General features: G+C 45.7%; 1 protein-coding gene across 3 annotated transcripts in view; it reads left to right on the top strand.

Annotated features, from left to right (window-relative positions):
* The window catches only part of GC (GC vitamin D binding protein), a 245,740-nt gene that overhangs the window by 122,589 nt on the left and 103,067 nt on the right, over nt 1-20,084 (top strand). For all 3 annotated transcript variants that reach the window (XM_078676420.1, XM_078676418.1, XM_078676417.1), the window contains exon 8: nt 3,704-3,903. In XM_078676420.1, the coding sequence (XP_078532546.1) occupies nt 3,704-3,903 (200 nt within the window). The remainder of the gene's footprint in view (nt 1-3,703; nt 3,904-20,084) is intronic.

The raw sequence follows: 20,084 nt of genomic DNA, 5'->3' as shown, positions 1-20,084 counted from the left end.
TTGTGTTGGCGTGCGATGGCCGCGAGGGGGCTCATGTAGACGTTGAAGAGGGTTGGGCTCAGCGAGGATCCTTGAGGGACGCCGCAGATGACTTCGGTGGCCTCTGACTTGTACGGTGGTAGACGGACTCTCTGTGTTCTTCCGTCGAGGAAGGAGATGATCCATTCCAGCGCCTTCTCCTGGATTCCGACGTTGCTGAGGCGATGCACTAGGGTGCGGTGGCAGACGGTGTCGAATGCCGCGGAGAGGTCTAGTAGGATGAGGGCCGCTGTTTCTCCATTGTCCATCAGGGTTCGGATGTCATCGGTGGCAGCGATGAGGGCGGTCTCGGTGCTGTGGTTGGCTCGGAAGCCAGACTGTGAGGGGTCGAGGGATCCGTTCGTCTCGAGGAAGGCGGCCAGCTGCTTGTTGACGGTCTTCTCGATGACTTTGGCTTGGAACGGGAGCAGCGAGATGGGGCGGTAATTCTTGAGCTCGGTGGGGTCCGCTGTTGGTTTCTTGAGTAGAGCGCTGAGTTCGGCATGCTTCCAGCTCTCAGGGAAGGTGGCGGTGGTGAAGGAGGTGTTGATGATGTCCCGCAGGTGGGGTGCGATGACGGCGTCGGCCTTGTTGAAGACGTGGTGAGGGCAGGGGTCGGTCGGAGATCCGGAGTGGATGGAGTTCATCATGCGGACGGTTTCTTCGGTGCAGATCGGAGTCCAGGCGCGGAGGGTGGTGGTGGGGGGCGGTGGTTTGGTCGAGTTGGACGTGGCGTTCGTCGGTTGGGTGTTGAAGCTGTTGTGTATGTCCGCGATCTTGTTGTGGAAGTAGGAGGCGAGGGAGTTGCAGAGTTCTTGCGATGGGGTGATGTTGTTGTTTCCGGCGTTGGGGTTGGAGAGCTCTTTCACGATGTTGAAGAGTTCCTTGCTGTTGTGTGCGTTGTTATCCAGCCGGTCCTTGAATGCGGTTTTCTTGGTGTCGCGGATCAGTTGGTGATGCTTCCGGGTGGCAAGCTTGAGGGTGGTCATGTTGTCCGGTGTTGGCTCCCTTCTCCAGGCTTTCTCGAGGGCTCGGCAGTTCTTCTTGGAGCTCTTGAGTTCGTCGGTGAACCACGGGGCCTTCTTGCTGCCGGGTCTGCTGGGTAGGGTCCTCAGAGGGGCGAGTTCGTCCGCGCAGTTGCTGATCCACTTCGTGAGGTTGTTGGCGGCCTGGCTGGGGTTCGCTGAGCTGGCGGGAGGGTGCTGGCTCAGGGAAGCGGCGAGCTGGTCGGCTGTGATCTTGCTCCAGCTTCTGCGGGCGACCTGTTTCTGGTGGTGGTGGGTCGTCGTTCTTCTGAAGGTGAAGTGGACGCAGCTGTGGTCCGTCCAGTGGAGTCCTGTGGCGTGGCTGAAGGCGATGTCTTTGCTGGATGAGAAGACGGCGTCGATTGTGTGTCCGGCGAGGTGGGTGGGGGTGGTCACTAGTTGCTTGAGTCCGAGGTTGGCGAGGTTGTCGAGCAGGGTGGTGGTGTTGCGGTCGTTGTTGTTCTCCAGGTGGAAGTTGAGGTCCCCGAGGAGGATGTAGTCAGCGGAGAGGAGGGCGTGCGGGCTGACGAAGTCGGCGATGTCCTCGCTGAATTGGGTGCGTGGTCCCGGGGGTCGGTAGATCACAATGTTAACCATGCACGATGCGATCACCACGGTGACGGTCACATTGAGATCTGGTGTGCGGAACCGCCGCTTTGCAGGCGGGCGGTCCCAGGCACCACTACGGTGGTGGTTGGACTCGAGTCCGCCCGCCATCATAATGAACCCCTAAGTGAGTTTGAGCACTACTGGGAACGCATTGTCTTTCACTTGTAGGGGAAACCCCACTATAACTAAGCCGGCATGCAGTGAAAAGTGCACTAGAGCGAGGGAAAAGAGATACATCCGTCCTCTGATGGAGCAGGTGAGCAGTGAAATCACATCCGTTCCTTTGAGAGGTTCGGAAGCAGAAATATCGAATCTGCAAATTGCACAGGTGTGTGCAAGAGAGTGTGTGAGTGTATATAAGAGTGAGTTTATATGATAGCATATCTTAGTATGAGTGTATGTGAGTATTGTGCACGTGAGTGTGTGTTAAACTTGGGATCGCACATATGGTCCTGGCATGCTGAATGTCACTCTTGCTTTATGGGGTAAGGCACTCTTGGCACATGTATGGCAACGCTGCCCAAGCAAAATGGAAATAATTCTAGGTAGATGAGCGCACCCTTGGAAAGATGCTAGTATGACATATTGGATTTAATTTATTGCATAACAGAGGGCAACTGTAATTTAGGCGAACCCATTGCAAATTCTGATTTTTGCATGCAAGTTAATTTGGCTTATAGGTTACCCGTGATATATCGGGGCATTTATGACAAAGCTTTGGCACTGCTACAATGTATGCAATTCTTTGCATAAGATCACCCGTGACAAAATGGTGCACCTGGCATACTGGATGTAATTTTTGACAAAATGGGGAGTCCCATAGCAACTTTTTGCCTTGCGTGCTAGCCGAAACCCTTGACATATGGGGTGAATAGACATGGGAAATGAAAGCTAACTAAGTACCTGACCAACAATCCGAGTGAAAAGTATATGTGTAATACAATATACCTAATGTGAAGGAAAGTCTCTTCTGATGGTGGAAAAAATACCCATCAGTTGTCGACCGGTACTGCCCTTGTCATCATTTGGGATCCTTCACATCGGAAGAAGATGTTACAACCATGACCAGAAGGATTTTACTATAGGTTGTACAATGTTTGTGAACCGGTGTATCCTGTCCACCATCTGAAGAGACTTTCCTTCACATTAGGTATATTGTATTCCACATATACTTTTCACTCAGATTGTTGGTCAGGTACTTAGTTAGCTTTCATTTCCCATGTCTTTTGACCCACAGCTATTTTGCGTTTTTGTAGACTGTCTTGTTTGGGGGTTATAGCTGTGTTGGGTCGGTAAACATCCCCTCGGACCCTCCCATCACCGTGTTGTTCATATGGGGTGAATGCCATTGTTGCTTGCAACTCCTATTAGGATGGGCTCATCCTGATTGGTAAGGATTGAGAAGCTGAAGTATGACAATCTGGTAATAAACTAAGATTACACGCCATTCATCTTCAATACAATGTACATTTTGATACCTGGCTCCCCACTGCAAGCTTTCCCAGCCAACAAAGGAGGTACAGGAGGAATTTAAAGGTTCATGGGGACAAAAGGAACTGAACCTGGCTCTTTCCTGGACTCTTATCAACTTTAGGGCAAAAAATATGGCAGCTCCTTTCCAGTATTGAAGAAAACATGTCAGAGACCCAGCTTTACATAGATCCCTGCATTTTGGTACTTGTAGTTTTATTTTATCATATAGCCAGACTTTAGGTACCACAATGCATAGTGACTTGACTAATAATGTGGAGACTGGCTGAGCATCCCACGTCTTTGACATGGGACAAAGTGACACTGATTGTGTCAGATTCAATTATTAGTTCACTTGTGTCCTGTATGGAGGGGGATGTGTCTCTTTGCTGGGTGATGCATGATCACAGTTCTCTTTGGCGGCCTTCTTCTTTGAGCATGCCCTTTTCTTGCGCCCTGAATTCCCCATGTGATGTACTCCCAGGTCAAAAACCAGCAAACCTCAAGGAATTATTGGGTGTGCAAATACTTGCCTCGCTGACAAGCTTTTGACCACTCTTGTGATATTTTTTTCTTTGCAGATTTCGACTCACGTGCAATCTGTCTGCACTAAGCTCTCCTCCAAAAGTCAAAAAGTTGCTGAATGTTGCAAAAGGTCTTCCATCGAAGCTTTGCTTTGTCTACATTCCATGCCAACCGCGGACAGCATCAAGCTGCCGCAGCCCCAGAAGCCAACAAATGCAGAGCTGTGCGGTGCAAACAAAAACCTGGAAATGGACAAGTAAGAAAATTGTGCTGTTCTTGTTGATGTGTCTGATTCGGCAATGATGGTTTGCTAGATTTAAACCACTTATTGCATTACGACCTTTTCCGCAGAGTATAAAATGTATGGAATTGTGTCCTTCCTATAACATTCAGACTTCGTAAACATAATTCTGAAAATATATTTGAATATGTAGGGTTTTAAGGCTATTTTAGATTTAATGGAATCCGCACCACCCAGTCTAATTGTTACTGGTAAGTGATTCATAAATCCATGATACATCATTGCAAAGATTTTGCTTTCCACAGTGGTCTTTTGACATTTTGACAGTATGGCTACAGAGCGGCCCATTGCTGCTCTGTAAAGTAGCAGATCTTCCACCATTCCACCCCTAAGAGGTGTGTAGAGGGACTGATTTTAACAGGATTGTTGACTCTGGACACCCCCATGTCGCCTACTCCACACTTACTGTTGCACACTGGAAGACCAATCTCGTTCATGGACAATAAAGTCAACGTGGGAAGTCCACAGCGCATTTCAGTCTATCTCATTGGCTAACTGTGCCTTATACAAATATAATAAAGACACTGGTCGATATAACCCGGTGTAAGATGGCCAATCAGAAAGGCTGAAAGACACAGTACAATGCCTAGTGGCTATTCCATGGCTGGCTGAGTAAAATGTAGCAGATTCCACTGAACTTTCTTTGTGCATATCTAGTTGAGCAATACAGGGTACAGATTTCTGGCATTAGCCCCCTTCATTATTTTGTATCTAGATATTTACGTAAATACTCATGGAAAAATGTGATGTTTCTGGCTACAGTGCCTCTGGATGACCACTATTTGCTCTAAGATTTGGCAATAGTTTACAAAATATTGGCCTTCATGGACAGGAATCTGAAGAGGCCAAAAACAGGAGGAAACCTGCAAGAGGCTACTAAACGAGGGAAGGATAGATTGATCAAAGCAAAAGAATGGAGCACACATTGTAAGGTCCATATGTGTGATGACGTGTGAAGGCATCAATTTGATATATGTACTGGCCAAATGGATGTTTAAATACAGTCACCGGAGAGTGTCTCTGAGTTTAAGAGTAAAGCAAGTACAAAAAATGTCCAGTCAGAATTTCTTGCCTGAACAAAGTACAGAGGGATAAAGGTGTGTGATGAACCAATGTGAAAGCTCAGTACTTATAGAAACAGTTACTCATTCAGCTAAGGTGGAATACAACACATTAAATTCCTAAAAGAATGAAATGGCAATAGTCAATGTTCAGATGGTAGAGGACATTGCCCGACTCAACTATCATACATTTATAATGTTAACATATAAAACGATTGTGTAGAAAGTAGGGGACAAAGCTAGAGTTTGGCAGATTTGGAACATCATCGAATAAGTAGTGTATGTCTTTTCTGCCCTATTTATAAGCATTGTTGTCTATAGAGTCTAAATCGGGTTGACAGGATATCTGTAGCTATTTGGTGGGACTTCCTCTCCAGCAAACTCTCCGAGCCTTACTGCGAGCGTGGCGGTCCTGGGACCGCCGCACTCGCAGTGCAGTTCCAACCACCCGTCCACCCTATTACGAATGTGGTGTGGGATCGCTAAAAGACAGCTGCCTTCGCTGCGACCAAAATCCCACCGTGGCTGTGGTCTTCGAAAGGCCTGAATATGCTAGCGGTGCCGATGCCGACATTTATACCACCCATTTCATGGTAGGGACCCCGCTATGAAATGGGTGGTGCAAATGCAGGTAAGGGGGCCCAGACAGGGACCACGGCCAAACCTGGCCATGAGAGTGTGTGCAGGTGGCACCAATTGTGCCCCCCTGAAATTGCACCTTCATTCCAGTACGATGTGGCATGCACAAAATGGTGCATGCCACACTGTGCAGGAACGTGCTGCAGGCTCCTCCACAGCAGCAGTATACTTGTTAGTCCCTCCTATGAGCCTAACGTACCACTGCCATGAGACAGCTGCAGCACCGCTCACCAGCCCTGGATTAAACTTGCAATCTGGCAGACGGATGCACCATGGGCTTGGTGATCTTCTTGGCACCGCAGCGGTCCCAGCTGAAGACCACCGAACTCGTAAGAAGGCCCTAAATCTATTCCTAGGTTTATAAAACTAACCTGATATTGCCCTTACTGCCTACCTTATTAAATATGACAAGGATTTTCTGTGAGCTTATTCTATAACACTTCAAAATGAAATAGTTGTGCCAACAAAAGTAATATTTTAGCTAGAAATTAAACTGGTATGGCAAGCCCTCCTGTCTGTCTCCCTTCTTACATTTAGATGATTTTATCAACCTCCCAACTTCAGTCCTCTTAGTAGTGTACTGCACTATGCTCAACATCTCCATTATTGAGCAGTGTAATGATTAATTTCCTTAAAATATTCAGTTTTGTTAATAAGGAGATTTTCCAGTGAGTATAATTGTTCTTGAATTTTTCTTTATAAAACTTTCCTCATCTCATCATCCAGATTTGCTATATTAACGTTATTACAAGAGCCATAGCAAATAATACATTTGTTATAAGGCAGGCAGGATATCCCTCAACAATCAAGAGGGGGGAGACAGAAGCATAAGAGGTTCTCTCAGCTTCCATTGGTCATACTTTCATAAATCAAAATGAGAATGAACCACACCAGTATTAATACCAGAGTCCCTTGATTGTTATCCTGGAAACCCTCAACCAGTAATTACCACTAATGGTATATATAATCTTCACTGGGGTGACTTATTCCGTATCATCATTGAGTTCCGCACCTTGGTACTCGCTTTTCCAGGCGAGTAACGCCTCCATCGGGAGGGAAAGTGTCAGGAAGAAGATACTTGGTGGGATCTGTGCAGTGAAAGTATAATTACCTCCTATACCTCTAATAAGTGAATTTTAATTTGAGGTGAGGGATGGGGTAAGATTAAAAAGTGCATAGAGTGATGCTGTGCGCATGGATTACCAGTCCTTAGCATCACGCACAAGTGGTCGACATGCTTTTGTCTTATGTGACCCTATGGGTCCTTGGCCTTCATCAGGACCTTTTTGTAGATCAGATTCCTTGTGTAGTTATTGATCGGTGTTATATTCAGATAAGTACATTCAACATACGCGTTCGTATTATTGTATAACAACTTCTTTGTCACAGGCCTGAATTCTGCCTCTAACCTGGGGGAGACAAGATGGGTCAGTGCATAGAGACATTTACACAGGGGTGGATTCTCCATTAGGGCTCTGGGGCTGTGTCCCCCTGAAATTATTTCCTTCACATTTATGGAAAAATATTAAATAGATCGATTTATTCAGAGATATGATTGTATCGCTAAACAAAACAATCTATTTAAGTCTGGGCCGTGTGTCCCTGGCTGCCTGCACACTATGCTCTGAATCAGGAGACGGAAGCCAGGCAATAAATCAACTTTCTGAACTGGGACGCATGACGCAGGTCTGACTGTTCTAAAGCCCTTCATAACGAATCATTGGCTTTGTAGTCTATGGCAGTGAAATGGATGCAAAAGACTAGCAGGCCAGTAATCTTGTTCCCTTGTGAAGTTGATACAAATATCCAAGTCTAGAAAAAGACGAGATATGTGCTTACAATAGACAATTAACTGGCCCAATCTTCATGCCCTTAACAACATTAATGCCAATAACATGGATTGATTTATGAACAATGAGTGTCAAAAACATTAAGGTTATGCATGTCAGCAATATAGTTCCTCTCTTATTTTACTTAATCTTGCCTCCCTCAAGAGTTAGCCATTTAATCATGTTGTGTTTCTTTTTGTATTTTTTTTTTTTTTTTTTTTTAAAAACCTTTATTGAAAAAGAAGGGTAGAAGTACAAGCGCTGGCCTACAACCACAGGGGCCGGCCGCAAAGTCAGGAGAGTCAAAAAAGAAACATAGCAATGTATACAACAGGATGAATACAGGATGAATACAAAAATCACGACATCGCCAGCGCCAGGATATAGAGGTTTCATTTTACATTACTTAAAGGAGGTAGCAACCATATCTACTAGCGCGTCATGCAACATATATCGAAAAGAAAAACGGGGGGGGGCGGGAGGAAGCAGCCCCCCACGCAAGCAGATGACACAGTAGGGCAGAGCCCAAAGACCACACACGCCCACATCAGGAGCAAAATAGACAAAGGATACCAACAAACAAATAAAGTGGACGCCATACGTACAGCCCACCCGCCCCGAAAAGGAGAAGGTGCAGACGCTAACGAATAAAGGAGCGAACAACAAGGGATACGGCCCACCCCCTAAAGAAGGCAAAAAAGGGACCATAGAACAAAACAAACTAAAACAACAAACACCCCCCCCACCCTACATCACTGTAACGGCTACGGTCTACCCCATTGAACAGCGTGCCTGTCGCCCAGATTCACCCGAAATATAGAAAAAGAAAAAGAATAATAACGAGAAGAGAGAGGAATAAGAAAAGGAAGAGAGAGTAGAGATCCAGGAAAGCTGAGCCCATACAATTACATCACAGCGTGAGCAGGCAAGAGCGTATCAGGAAACCAAGCGTTAAAGCAATTCCAGGCAATATGGCGGGTACGAATAAAACAACAAAGTCGCCAGTATAGCAATTCCACGCCATGTACAGAGCAGCCCACTCCCTACACGTCCCTATCCTGGACCAGAGCAGAAATTAGATAAGAAAAGCGCAGAGAAATAATAAAAATAAGGCCCATAGAAACCAACATGAGAACTAAAACCTACCCCCCACCCTACACCATCGCAGAGGCTACGGCCTACCCCCCCCCCCCGCAGTGTGTCTATCGCCCGCTAAAGAACCCGAAATATAGACAAAGAAAAATGAGAGGGAAAACCCTAAGAAAAGAAAAAAGAAAAAGGTCACTTTTTGGAATTAGGGAGAAAGAATAGAAAATCCTAATCAATAACTCCCAAGAAAGAAAAAAGTGTGGGGAGGAGCCCATTAAACACCGAGTCTCTCGGACACCCCATCCATGTAGCAACTCCCATCCTATATATCACCTAAGGAGTATAATTTGTGCAGTATGAAACAAAATAGGGAGAGATCACACGCAACATAGTAGTACGCACATAAAGGGCGTCTCATCCCGAGGCCCCACCCGCCTAACAAGTCTAGTCGTCCCATCCCCCATGTGTACCAACAAGAACAACGCAAGGAGAGTTACAGTCGCAAAATGCAGGAATCATTGCAAACCGAGATGTAGTCAGCCAGGAAGACAAAGTCCACCAAGAAAGTCCGCTAACCCTGACCAGTACGTATTCGCCCCCACAGCCAAAACCCTCGCATGGCAGTCCAGACGGGCTGAACAAAGGGACAAGATGGCCGCTCTCGGCAGGAAGATGGTGTTCCACAACAAAATGGACGGGTCCGTCCACGATCAGTTCCATGTACCCCACTAGACAGCGCCAATGGTTGCTCACTGGTCAGCGAGAGAATGAATAGCAGCAACAGGGCCAGATGAACATGGGCAAGCAGATCTGCTAGCTGCCGCGCCCGCGACGGCATCACCAAAGGTAGCAAAGTCTCGAAGGAAATTGTGAGCACTGGTGGAGGTAGCAACATTGTAGCGCCGGTGAAATAAATAGGCATCAATTTGCGTCCGCCAACACTGCCGGGAAGCTGAAGGAGAGAGCAATTGTTCGGCAACAAAGTAGCCTGGACAGGAGTAACGACAGACACAGCTTCCCAGTGAGAGAGGCAGATCGGTGATGTGCAGGTCACCACGGGCGCAGCAGCCCCAAGCCTCCCATACAGTGATAAAAAGCCTACACGCATCTCTGACCACAAGTCACGGATAGCAGCAAGAATGGAGCCATAAGTTGGGGCCGCCGGGGGTTCCATATGCGTCTCGATCACAGGCGCCGGACCCCAGACAAGACAGCGTCCAGGGGACCTTAACAGAGTCCAGGGCTTATCCGAGGCAGCGTTAGCAGGAGATGCAGCCAGGTTAGCCAGTGCAAGAGCCCCGCCGGGGGAGCAAAGGGGCGCAGGGGCGCAAGTGCCACAGAGAACACAGGGATGTAGGTCGCTGTCCGAACGCAGACATACAATCAGTGGGCGACCCGCGATGAAAGGCTCACGGTGGTCGGGATCAGGCTTGAGGGAGAGCTGTGGTGATTAAGTGTCCGCCATCATGGGGGTGACGCTGCGTACCTCACTTGCAGAGCTCGGCAGTGGAGGCGCCCGAGGATGTTCCCGGTCGGCAGGCACTCCGTGCATAAGTGAAGGGCAGGCGCAGATAATCGCAGGTAGAGGCGCCAGTCAGGGCGCTATAGGCACTCCGCCTCCATAGCCTCGGCAGCTCCGGCAGCCGCCATGTCAGCGCGTCCGTCTGGGTCTCGGTCGCAGGGTAGAGATGAGCTCCGCAGTTCTCTCGGCCGTGCAGTGGGTTCCAGGCAGGCAGGAACAGCGGGAGAGCACCAGTCAATTCCGCACACCGTCTCCGTCCCCTCGTCAGCGTTTCGCAGCAGGATAACGTCAGGATTTCGGCGGGAGGAACAAAGGATCGGGGAGCCGAGAGACTTCACGTCCGTTCACATCGCCATCTTGGCTCCTCCCCTTGTATTTTTTTCTGTGCATAATTTGATCTGTGCAGATGTTTATGAGGAGCTTTGATTGAGAGCTCTGATGCTGACCCGGAAGCCAAAGCAAAGTGCCTGTCAGTTGGTTAGCCTTTCCGCTGAGCACACAAAACAATGGTCATGTATCCCAGTTGTAATTGCAATTTTGTGAAAATGTGTGTGAAGTGGGTGCACAGATGGCAAAATATTTACAGGGCAAAAGTAAAAGTAAAATAAATTGCTTAAATGTGAGTGAGTGCAGTGTATGTTTGGACCCTACTGCATCCACACCCTTCGCCCCCAAAGTCTCTCACCTTATGAATACCAACCCACATACTAATACCACAGAGCCCGGCACTAACACCAGTGCACACCCCCCCCCACTCTAGTACCCTACCCAATCATTCACCCTCGGTTCCCATCCCCAGTCCCACACTGGACAAGATTATGCCCACCCTCCTCCTAGTCATAGAAGATCTTCACACCATCACATAACTTCTCCTCATACACCCCAGACACCCCTCACCCACCACCACTTCCCCGCCCAACAAATCACCCTCCCTCCCCACGGACCTTCTCATTCAATACTCCCCACATTGGACCTCTATCCCCGATCGCAATCACACCAACCGCCCCCGACGCGCCCTCAATCCCCTTTCGGACCATGACATACAACCCTCCTCCGTTCATATGTCCCAGTTCCCCTTAACCACACAACCACACACCTCTACATACCCACGATTCACTCAAATCCCCTTAGGCCCCCCACACAAAACAACAGAAGTTCCGTCCCCAATACCCTTAGAAAAGTCCCACTCTCTCTAGAACATTCTACCACCCTTTTCACTCCCCGACTCAAATGCATACTACTCAACTGCAGATCGGCCCCTAGACACTCCTCCGACATCGCGGATCTCATCATAAATATGGACCTTGACCTAGCCATTCTGACCGAAACCTGGCTTACTGAATCTTCTACACCTATAATGTACATTTTAGTCCCCCCAACTACAACATCATTAGACTTGACAGGATCGGCAAGACTGGCGGGGGAATCGCATGCATTTTTAGGAGCAACCTCTCTGTTACTAAAGCCACTTCTCCCTCCCTCACCTCCTGTGAACTCATCTGCCTCGATGTCACCAGCGAGGGCAAACCTATATGCTCTCTACATGTCATCTACCACCCACCCGGGGACAACCTCACCTTCACCCAGCAATTCATGGACACGATCTCCACCAATTCCGGACGGCAGAACACTCAAATCTACCAGGGTGACCTCAATCACCACAATGATGCGGTGGTGAATAGTCTTAAAACTTTTCTCAACACGCTTGACCTCACCCAAATCTGCAACAGCCCGACCCATGACAAAGGCTCTATACTCGACCTTATCATCGCCAAAGAAGACTCCACCCAACTGGGGGCAATACAACCCTGTGACTGGTCAGACCACCACATTATCACATTCTTCATCAACGAAAAAGTTAAACTTAACCCGGCTCAACCCACCAAATCCAAGATTTGGAAAAGGGACCTGAAGAAACTCAACCCCAACTCCCTACCTTCCCACAGCTGCAATCTCCTCCTTCCTCCTACTGGCGCCTCGGATGTACAATCTCTGACCAACCTCTACCTCAACTCCATGACCTCAATAATCAATGAAGCCGCCCCCCTGCAACTGAAGAGAGTCTCCACCAAGAACTCTAACCCATGGTATGATGGTAGACTTAACGAAGATAGGCGTGCCATGCAAATGGCAGAGCGCACCTGGAGATCAGACCCCTCAGCACTGCACCTTATAACTCTTAAGAAAAAGAGAAACGCCTACTTTAGGAAAATCAAGCGCTCAAAAACGGATTTCTTCAGCCTCCAGCTCGACCAAGCAAAAAACCGCCCAAGAAAACTGTTTGACCTAGTCAAAACTCAAACCAAAGAACAACCTCTACATTCAAACAGCACAACAAGCGATATACCATCCTGTAAAGACTTCGCTGCTTTCTTTGAGCTAAAGACTGATAACATAAGAAGCGATCTCCTTAATGATGTAAGCCGCTACTCCAGCCCCAACAACATAACTTCCACTCAACCTAAAAACAACGCGGCCTGGTCTTCCTTTGACACCTACTCAGAAGAAACAATTAACAAACTGCTCGGCACCTTGAAACCCTCTAATCACCTCACAGACCCCTTACCTGCTAATGCTCCCACTTTGTTCTAAAATCATTAACAGCTCCCTTCAACAAGGACTCATCCCTGACTCCCTCAAGGTGGGACAAGTCACGCCTATACTCAAGAAACCTACAGCTGACCCTGCTAACCTAAACAATTACCGCCCTATCACTAATATCCCCACTCTGGCCAAACTGCTGGAAAAATGCGTACAACTCCAACTGACAAAACACATCAATCAGTTTGACCTCCTCAACCCTCATCAGTCAGGCTTCCGAGCAAGACACAGTACGGAAACGGCTATGACACACATAATTGATGACGCCCTCCAAATCCTAGATCATAACGACACCTGCCTCCTCATCCTACTTGATCTCTCCTCAGCATTTGACACCGTCAAACATGAGAATCTACTTGAGCTGTTAAGCACCAGAATGGGTCTATCTGGGACTGTTCTCAAGTGGTTCACTTCCTTTCTACATAATCGGTCTCAAAAGTTCAAGATCAACAACGTGCTATCCCCATCTGTGCCTGTAACATTAGGCGTCCCACAAGGATCTTCCCTATCCCCAACTTTGTTCAATCTAGTCATGGAACCACTCACCACTTTGTTACAAGCATCTAATGTACAATTTCACATGTATACTGATGACACTCAACTCTATCTCAAACTACAATACCCGGAAGACATCAAACTTCTAAACTCTACGCTCAGAAACACCCAATTATGGTTGGCCGATAATCACCTCAAACTAAATGCTCTGAAAACTGAGTTTCTTCTGATCTCACCTCCTGCGAAAATCTCCACCACCCAAACCTGGCTTAAGCCCCTAACTGCACTCAATGTACAACCCACTATCGTGTACTCTGCTAAATCCTTAGGCATCACACTTGACACCAATCTCAACATGCAGCAGCATATCAGCAAAGCAACTAAGGGAGCTAATTTCCAAATCGACACTTTGAGGAAACTTAAACCCTTCCTCCCAGCTAAGGACTTCCAAACTGCAGTACAAGCCCTAGTCATACCACGCATAGACTACGGAATTGTCGCTCTCAGCTGACTCCCCCGATCAACAACGCACCCCTAAAAGCCTCCTTGAAAGCTGCAGCGAGACTTATCACTGGATCAAAAAAACATTCGCATATTTCCCCTGACTTAAAATCCCTGAACTGGCTGCCTTTCGAAGCCAGGATACAGCTGAAAATCGCTTGTATGACTCACATGGCTGTACACCACAAGTCACCCAACTACCTCACTCAAAAGCTGACTATATCAGGGGGCTCGAGATCCACCAGAAGCACAAAAAATCTCCTCCTGAAACCGCGAAGATTTCGGAAGGAAAAAACATATAAACGACCCTTCTCTGGAATGGCACCCAGGATCTGGAATGCTCTCCCTCCCGAAACAAGGGATATCTCCTCCACTGCTTTTTTTAGAAAGAAGTAAAAGCCATCCTTATGGATAAATTGACTTGAACTCTTTTTTGGATATATCGAACACACTGCACCGACTTTGTATTATTTGCTTATCTGATTGTCTAACTGTACTTTTTGTTTTATCTGATTGCTATCCTATTTTGCTCCTCACTTACTACCTACTACTATTTTGTACCCAAAAGTTTGTTTAACCACTCCCTTGTTTCCCTTACCCCTCGTTTCTGTAAAGCGCTCTGATATCTGCAAAGATCTTGTTCGCGCTATATAAAACTTTGAAAATAAAATTAAAAATAAATAAATAAAGACATGGGTAAGTGAGGGAGATGCAAGAGAGTGCATTCAGGGAAGAGTGAAAAGAGGGTGCTGAAGAGGAAAGAGAAGTGGTTGAAGATGTGCAGATCTTTTTTACAATTATTTTTTTGGGAGCAGGTTCAAGCCTATAAGTCATATCAAACTTTTACGCCCCACTACTTTCAAATATCACCAGCCTCCACTGCATTTACATACAGTTTTATATTTGTGACTGCACCATTCTTGATCCCAATGTGTATCTACTTTGTTGCATGTGACTTAACCCAGTTAGTGCAGACAATGCAAAGGTGGCACTTGAGAGTTTTTCGTTGTAGGGCAATATGCAACCACTTATCTTTTTGTAGTGGTACGGTCCTTTGGCTGAGAAATACATGTTATGGTTCTTTCAATCAGACAGTAAAAACATTGCAAACACCATATCCCCCTTGTGTTCAAGGGGAGGTGAGCCAAAGTGTTTAAAAAAAGATATATATTTATATAAAGCCTTGGGGTAAATATACTTTTCTTATATTCAGTGATAGATGCACGCTACAATCTGCATCTGGTTGGGTGGTCAGGTGTATTAATGTCCCAACTAGGGTGCAATTTGACAGTTAACATGTCTGTGTGTGCTGCCTCTTGATCTCTAAGAGAGACGCACAATCGTGAAGGTAATGTAGTTGTGCAGAATTCGATCAGTTTACCGGATTTACCTTACGCTTCTAGACCTTTGAGAAAGATGTTGAAGAGGATATCCGTGAGGCCCTAAATTTAGTCAAGGATGCAGAATTTTAGAAAAACACTATTCAAAGGTGTTTTTAATAAAGAAGTCTAGAGAAGGAAAAGAGATGGTTGAAGATGTTCTTTTACCCAGAAAACAGAGGACACTGATTGAAATTAAAAAGGATGGGAGAGGGAGTAGCCTTACGGTTAGGGAGGTCAACCTTAAAGCTGGGGAGCCAGGTTCGAGTCTCGGCAATGACACTCAACATCCTGTGATTCTGGGCAAATTACTTAATCTCCCCGTGCCTATCAAAATTAAATGAATGTGTTCTTGTGTAACGAAACTGATACTCATGCAAAGCGCTCTGATACCTGATATCTTCGGGTCTAGTTCACGCTATATAAACCTCTAAAAAAGAAAGTTCATATTTTGTTTAACTTTCATAGATAAAATATTGATCAACAATGGAGAGCCGTGAAGTTGTCAGGGGCTGTTAATATGATAATTAAACAGGCATTTTACAAGGACCTGTGAAATAATGTTCATATGTCCATGTTACATGGGCGAACAGCAAAACACACAAGGTGATGGACGGAATGTTGCACATTGGCAAAACATTCACCCCCAGTCACAGATCTGGGTTTAATCCATCGTTATTTTCCTCACAACGCCACCCCAGTTCAGACATGGCCATATGCAAATCAGTCTTGACCCTGTGTTTCATGGGAACAGGGGGAACATCGTTTACAACGAAACTTTTACCCCGCACTACCATTACAACGCAGGAATTACAACAAAAGTCATTACAACGACTTTTGCTGGAGGACGCTGTTGGATAGGAAATAGTTTAATTTTCTATCCAACACCTTCCCTACTATCCACGGGGACTGGAGTTGGAATAGAAAATTAAACTATTCCACTATCCAGCACCCCCCAACGCAAGTCGTTGTAACGAATTGCGTTGTAATCCCCGCGTTGTAATCCCCGCGTTGTAAAGGCATGCGTGGTAAAAGCATGCGTTGAAACGACATACATCCGGGAACAGTCCAGCCCGAACTGCCAAGCCATGTCTTCCCTGGACCGGAATCAAGCATCCTAGGACCGGTTTGTGGCTATCAGCCATCATCAGCCAGGATAGCTTGACTTCAGTGGCGTAGTGAGCATGGGACCCACGTCTGGGCATACCCTTCCCACATAGGGCGAACAGCAAAACACACTAGGTGATGGACGGAATGTTGTACATTGGCAAAACATTCACCCCCAGTCACAGATCTAGGTTTAATCCATCGTTACATTGGCCCCGATGATATATGTGCTCTATAACCACTTTTGTATGCAATACAAGAAACCAAACATAACATGCAGTATATAAATATAAATACATATGTAAGTATAAAAACAATGGTGCTAAAACAAACTATTTATAATTGTGTGTATATACATATATATATATATATACATACACAATTATATTGTGTATGTATATGTGCAAATGTATATATATTTAAATTTGCACACACACATATATGTACATAGAGACACATAAATACACAATCACACACAAAACACAACACAATACTTTTTTGTATCCTAACTTTATTACAGAAAGTATTCCAGAACTATAACAACACATCCAAATTCATTGCATCATTGTTTTCTAAGTCTATTCTGTAAGCTATGCACGTCATTCAAAACCCACTCCATTCATGGTCGCATTTCTCCATAAAATGTCATTCCTATTACTCTGTTGTCGGGATTTCAGTCCAAGAGCGAACAGGGAAGGAGTCACCAAGCCTTTTGCTCAGACAAGGACCTGTCCATTCCGTCCATGAGCAGTCCTTTCACTGCAGCGTCCTCCCACATTAATCATACAATCACCCAATTGAAACAAGAAGGGACTAGAAACGATGGGCGGCCGGGCAATGGACTGGACTGGAAACTAACACTCGCACATCGACATCTGGGTCAATAATGGTAAAGCAATTATTTAGTCACACTACTCACAGGTCCCCTTGCCTGGCAATGATTTTTAGTTGTCTTGCCTTTCCTCCATCGCTTAGGTTGTCCACTTGACCCTACCTCTCTCCTGTTTTTCTTGTTTTTTACTTTCTTGGCCTCCTTTCATTTTAGTCCTTGCCTAGTTGTTTACAGGACTTTCCCTTGATTGTTTCTTTGCTTGTTACCAATGGTCTGCTGCTGTTAATGAGTCTCCTGTTCCTTGGCGACCTGGGGATCAGTGCAGGTATTCTGGTTAACATCTGGTCTCATTACTGTGTGCTCTGCCTTGAATATGGGTAGGCCCTGGGCCCCATTATGGGTAACACCTCACCATACAATACTCTTTTTTAGTATTTCTTGTTCATTCGCAAACATGTATGCGAGATCATTTATTTGAAAATGACCAGGAATCGCTCATTATACCGCTTCGTTGGTGGAAGCAAAACAGGGTCTCTCACACAACCATCTTAAAAAGGGTCTCTGCATACTACCCTTACCTTACCCTCGCCTTTCCCTTATTTTCCCACCCCCTTCCCTCAGACCTCCTAAACTCCTGTGTCTCTAGTATTGCCCTTTCTCTCTCTAACATTAACATTAAACTTATTATTGTAAGCCTGGGCTTACCAATGGAACAGCCAACCGTGCTACAGTGAAAATAGCTTTGAGGTGCTAGTCACTGTTTAATATTTACCTTTACATGTTCTACTTTTAAATACCATGCACCCTGCCTTAATGGGCATTAAGGCTTACTCAGGGGTGACATACATATTTAAAAGGAGGGTTTAGGCCTGTCAATGGCAGCTAGTAAGACTAAAGCGACCAAATGATTTTGCTTACAGTAAGTGGTATAAGGAATGATAATATCAGGAAGTCTCCCTTTAGTTCACATATCTTTGCTGATCTTTGTGTTCCTATTTTTCCAAAGCCTACTAGTCCCCATTTCCAACCTTATGTTTGATTTTGAAGAAGTTATCACTGCTCTCCAAGGTAGCACTGACAACAAAGCTCCAGGTACTAATGGTGTCGCTAATGATATAATTAGGTGCAATTGGGACCTCTGGACTCCCATGCTTCCAAAGGTCTACAATCAATTGAAAATGACTTTCCTACCACCTTCTTGGGCTTAGTCTTTAATTGTACCAATTATTTAAAAAAGAGACTGTATGAATCCTCGCTGCTACCGACCAATACTGCTCATTGATTCTTCTGCCAAAATCTCAGAGAGAATGATCTATAACCGTATCAGAACATGAGCAAATGCCAATAATATCCTGGGCTTTTGTCAGTGTGATCTCAGGGATGGATGGGGATGGTAGAGCAGTGCAAAACCAAAGGGGATGATGGGCGGAATGTTGAACATTGCAAGCACTCACCCACAGTCAACTGATCTGGGTTTAATTCATCATCATTCTTTAGCTCACTATGACACCCCAGTTCAGACATGGCCAAATGCAAATCAGTCTGACCCTGTGCCTCATGGGAACAGTCTAGCCCAAACTGCCAAGCCATGTCTACCCTGGAACGGAAACAAGCATACTGGGACCGGATTCTGGCTAATCAGCCAGTATCAGTCAGGCTATTCCAGTGCCAAAGTGAGCAAGGGACCCACGTCTGGGCATACCCTTCAAGGTAGTACTACCAGCAAAGCTCCAGGTACTAATGGTGTCCCTAATGATCTAATTAAAGTGACTTCCCTACCACCTTCCTGAGCTTACTCTTTAATTGTACCAATTCTTTAAAAAAGAGGACTACATGAATCCTTGCTGCTACCGACCAATGTTGCTCATTGATACTTCTGCCAAAATCTCAGAGAGAATGATCTATAACCATATCAGAACATGAGCAAATGGCAATAATATCCTGAGCTTTTGCCACTGTGATCTCAGGGAGAGATGGGGACGGTAGAGCAGTGCCTGAACTTACATCTTATCTTAGGTAAGTATGTGGCAACCAGGCACTGCTTGCTATACCTTGGTTTTATGGACCTGTCTAGCGTATTTGATTGCATGAATAAGCAGTGGCGGCTGGCATGTAAGGAAGGTGTTAGGGGGTAAAAAATAGCAAAATAAGTTTTAAAAAAGTAAATAATTCCACTTAATTTCCTCCTGGCGCGACCTCCTCCTCCTCACTCGGGCCTTCTCTATGGACAGGCAGGCTCCAGGAAACTGTAGTAACCAATCCTGGTGCTGCTCTCATGCTGCATTTGAGTAGCCCCAGGATTGGAAGGAACAGCCTCTCTCCCAGCTCCCAAGGACACCGTGGCCCTCTGCGGTCTCTAACCCTGGATTAGAGAGGTTTAAACTGCGCATGTCAGACTGGCCGTCGCAAGACGAGAGGCAAAAAAGACATGGGCAGTTTAGACTTGAGTACGCTGACTATCACTGCTCTCTGCTGTTGCCTGACTGGCAGCAGCAGAGAGCCCCCTGCGCCCACCCCATCCTGACTTTCGGCTTGGGACAGGGTTTTGAAAAATAAAATAGTTCAGTTCAGTTCATAAATCTTTATTCGAATTCCAAGAATTCTTAAAAGCACAATCAACAAATTTACAATAATATTATAAAATCCTTATAAAAATATTACACAGTTCATTTGATAAACCATAATATTTTAGCAAGGTTTCCATACAGAATTTTAAAAGGTCAAGGATTGTTCATCATCTTACGGGCTCGGGTGGCGATTATCAAAAAAGTGCAAGTGCGGAAGACTATTTCTTCCTTTTCTAAAGAAAGCAGCATCTGATAAGATTTTTCCAAGGAAACAGGTCTATGTTTTTTAACAAATGGAGTTAAAAGCCATTTTACATATTTTAAATAATATTTACAAAAAAAGAAAAAGTGCAAATCAGTTTGTACGCTCACTCCATCACAGGGACATGATGTATTTACGAGGTTTGGCCGATAGCCAAGAGGGAAACATAACAAAAATGTTACAGTTCCTGCTCTCAACCGAAATAAAAGGCTTCTTTCCTAGTTAGTCATTGGCAATGTAAGATATGTTGGT

The sequence above is a fragment of the Lissotriton helveticus genome, chromosome 2_1, assembly GCF_964261635.1.
Source record: "Lissotriton helveticus chromosome 2_1, aLisHel1.1, whole genome shotgun sequence".
NCBI classification, from domain to species: domain Eukaryota; kingdom Metazoa; phylum Chordata; class Amphibia; order Caudata; family Salamandridae; genus Lissotriton; species Lissotriton helveticus.
Note: the sequence above shows the minus strand (reverse complement) of the source record. Positions and strands in the feature narration are given on the sequence as shown.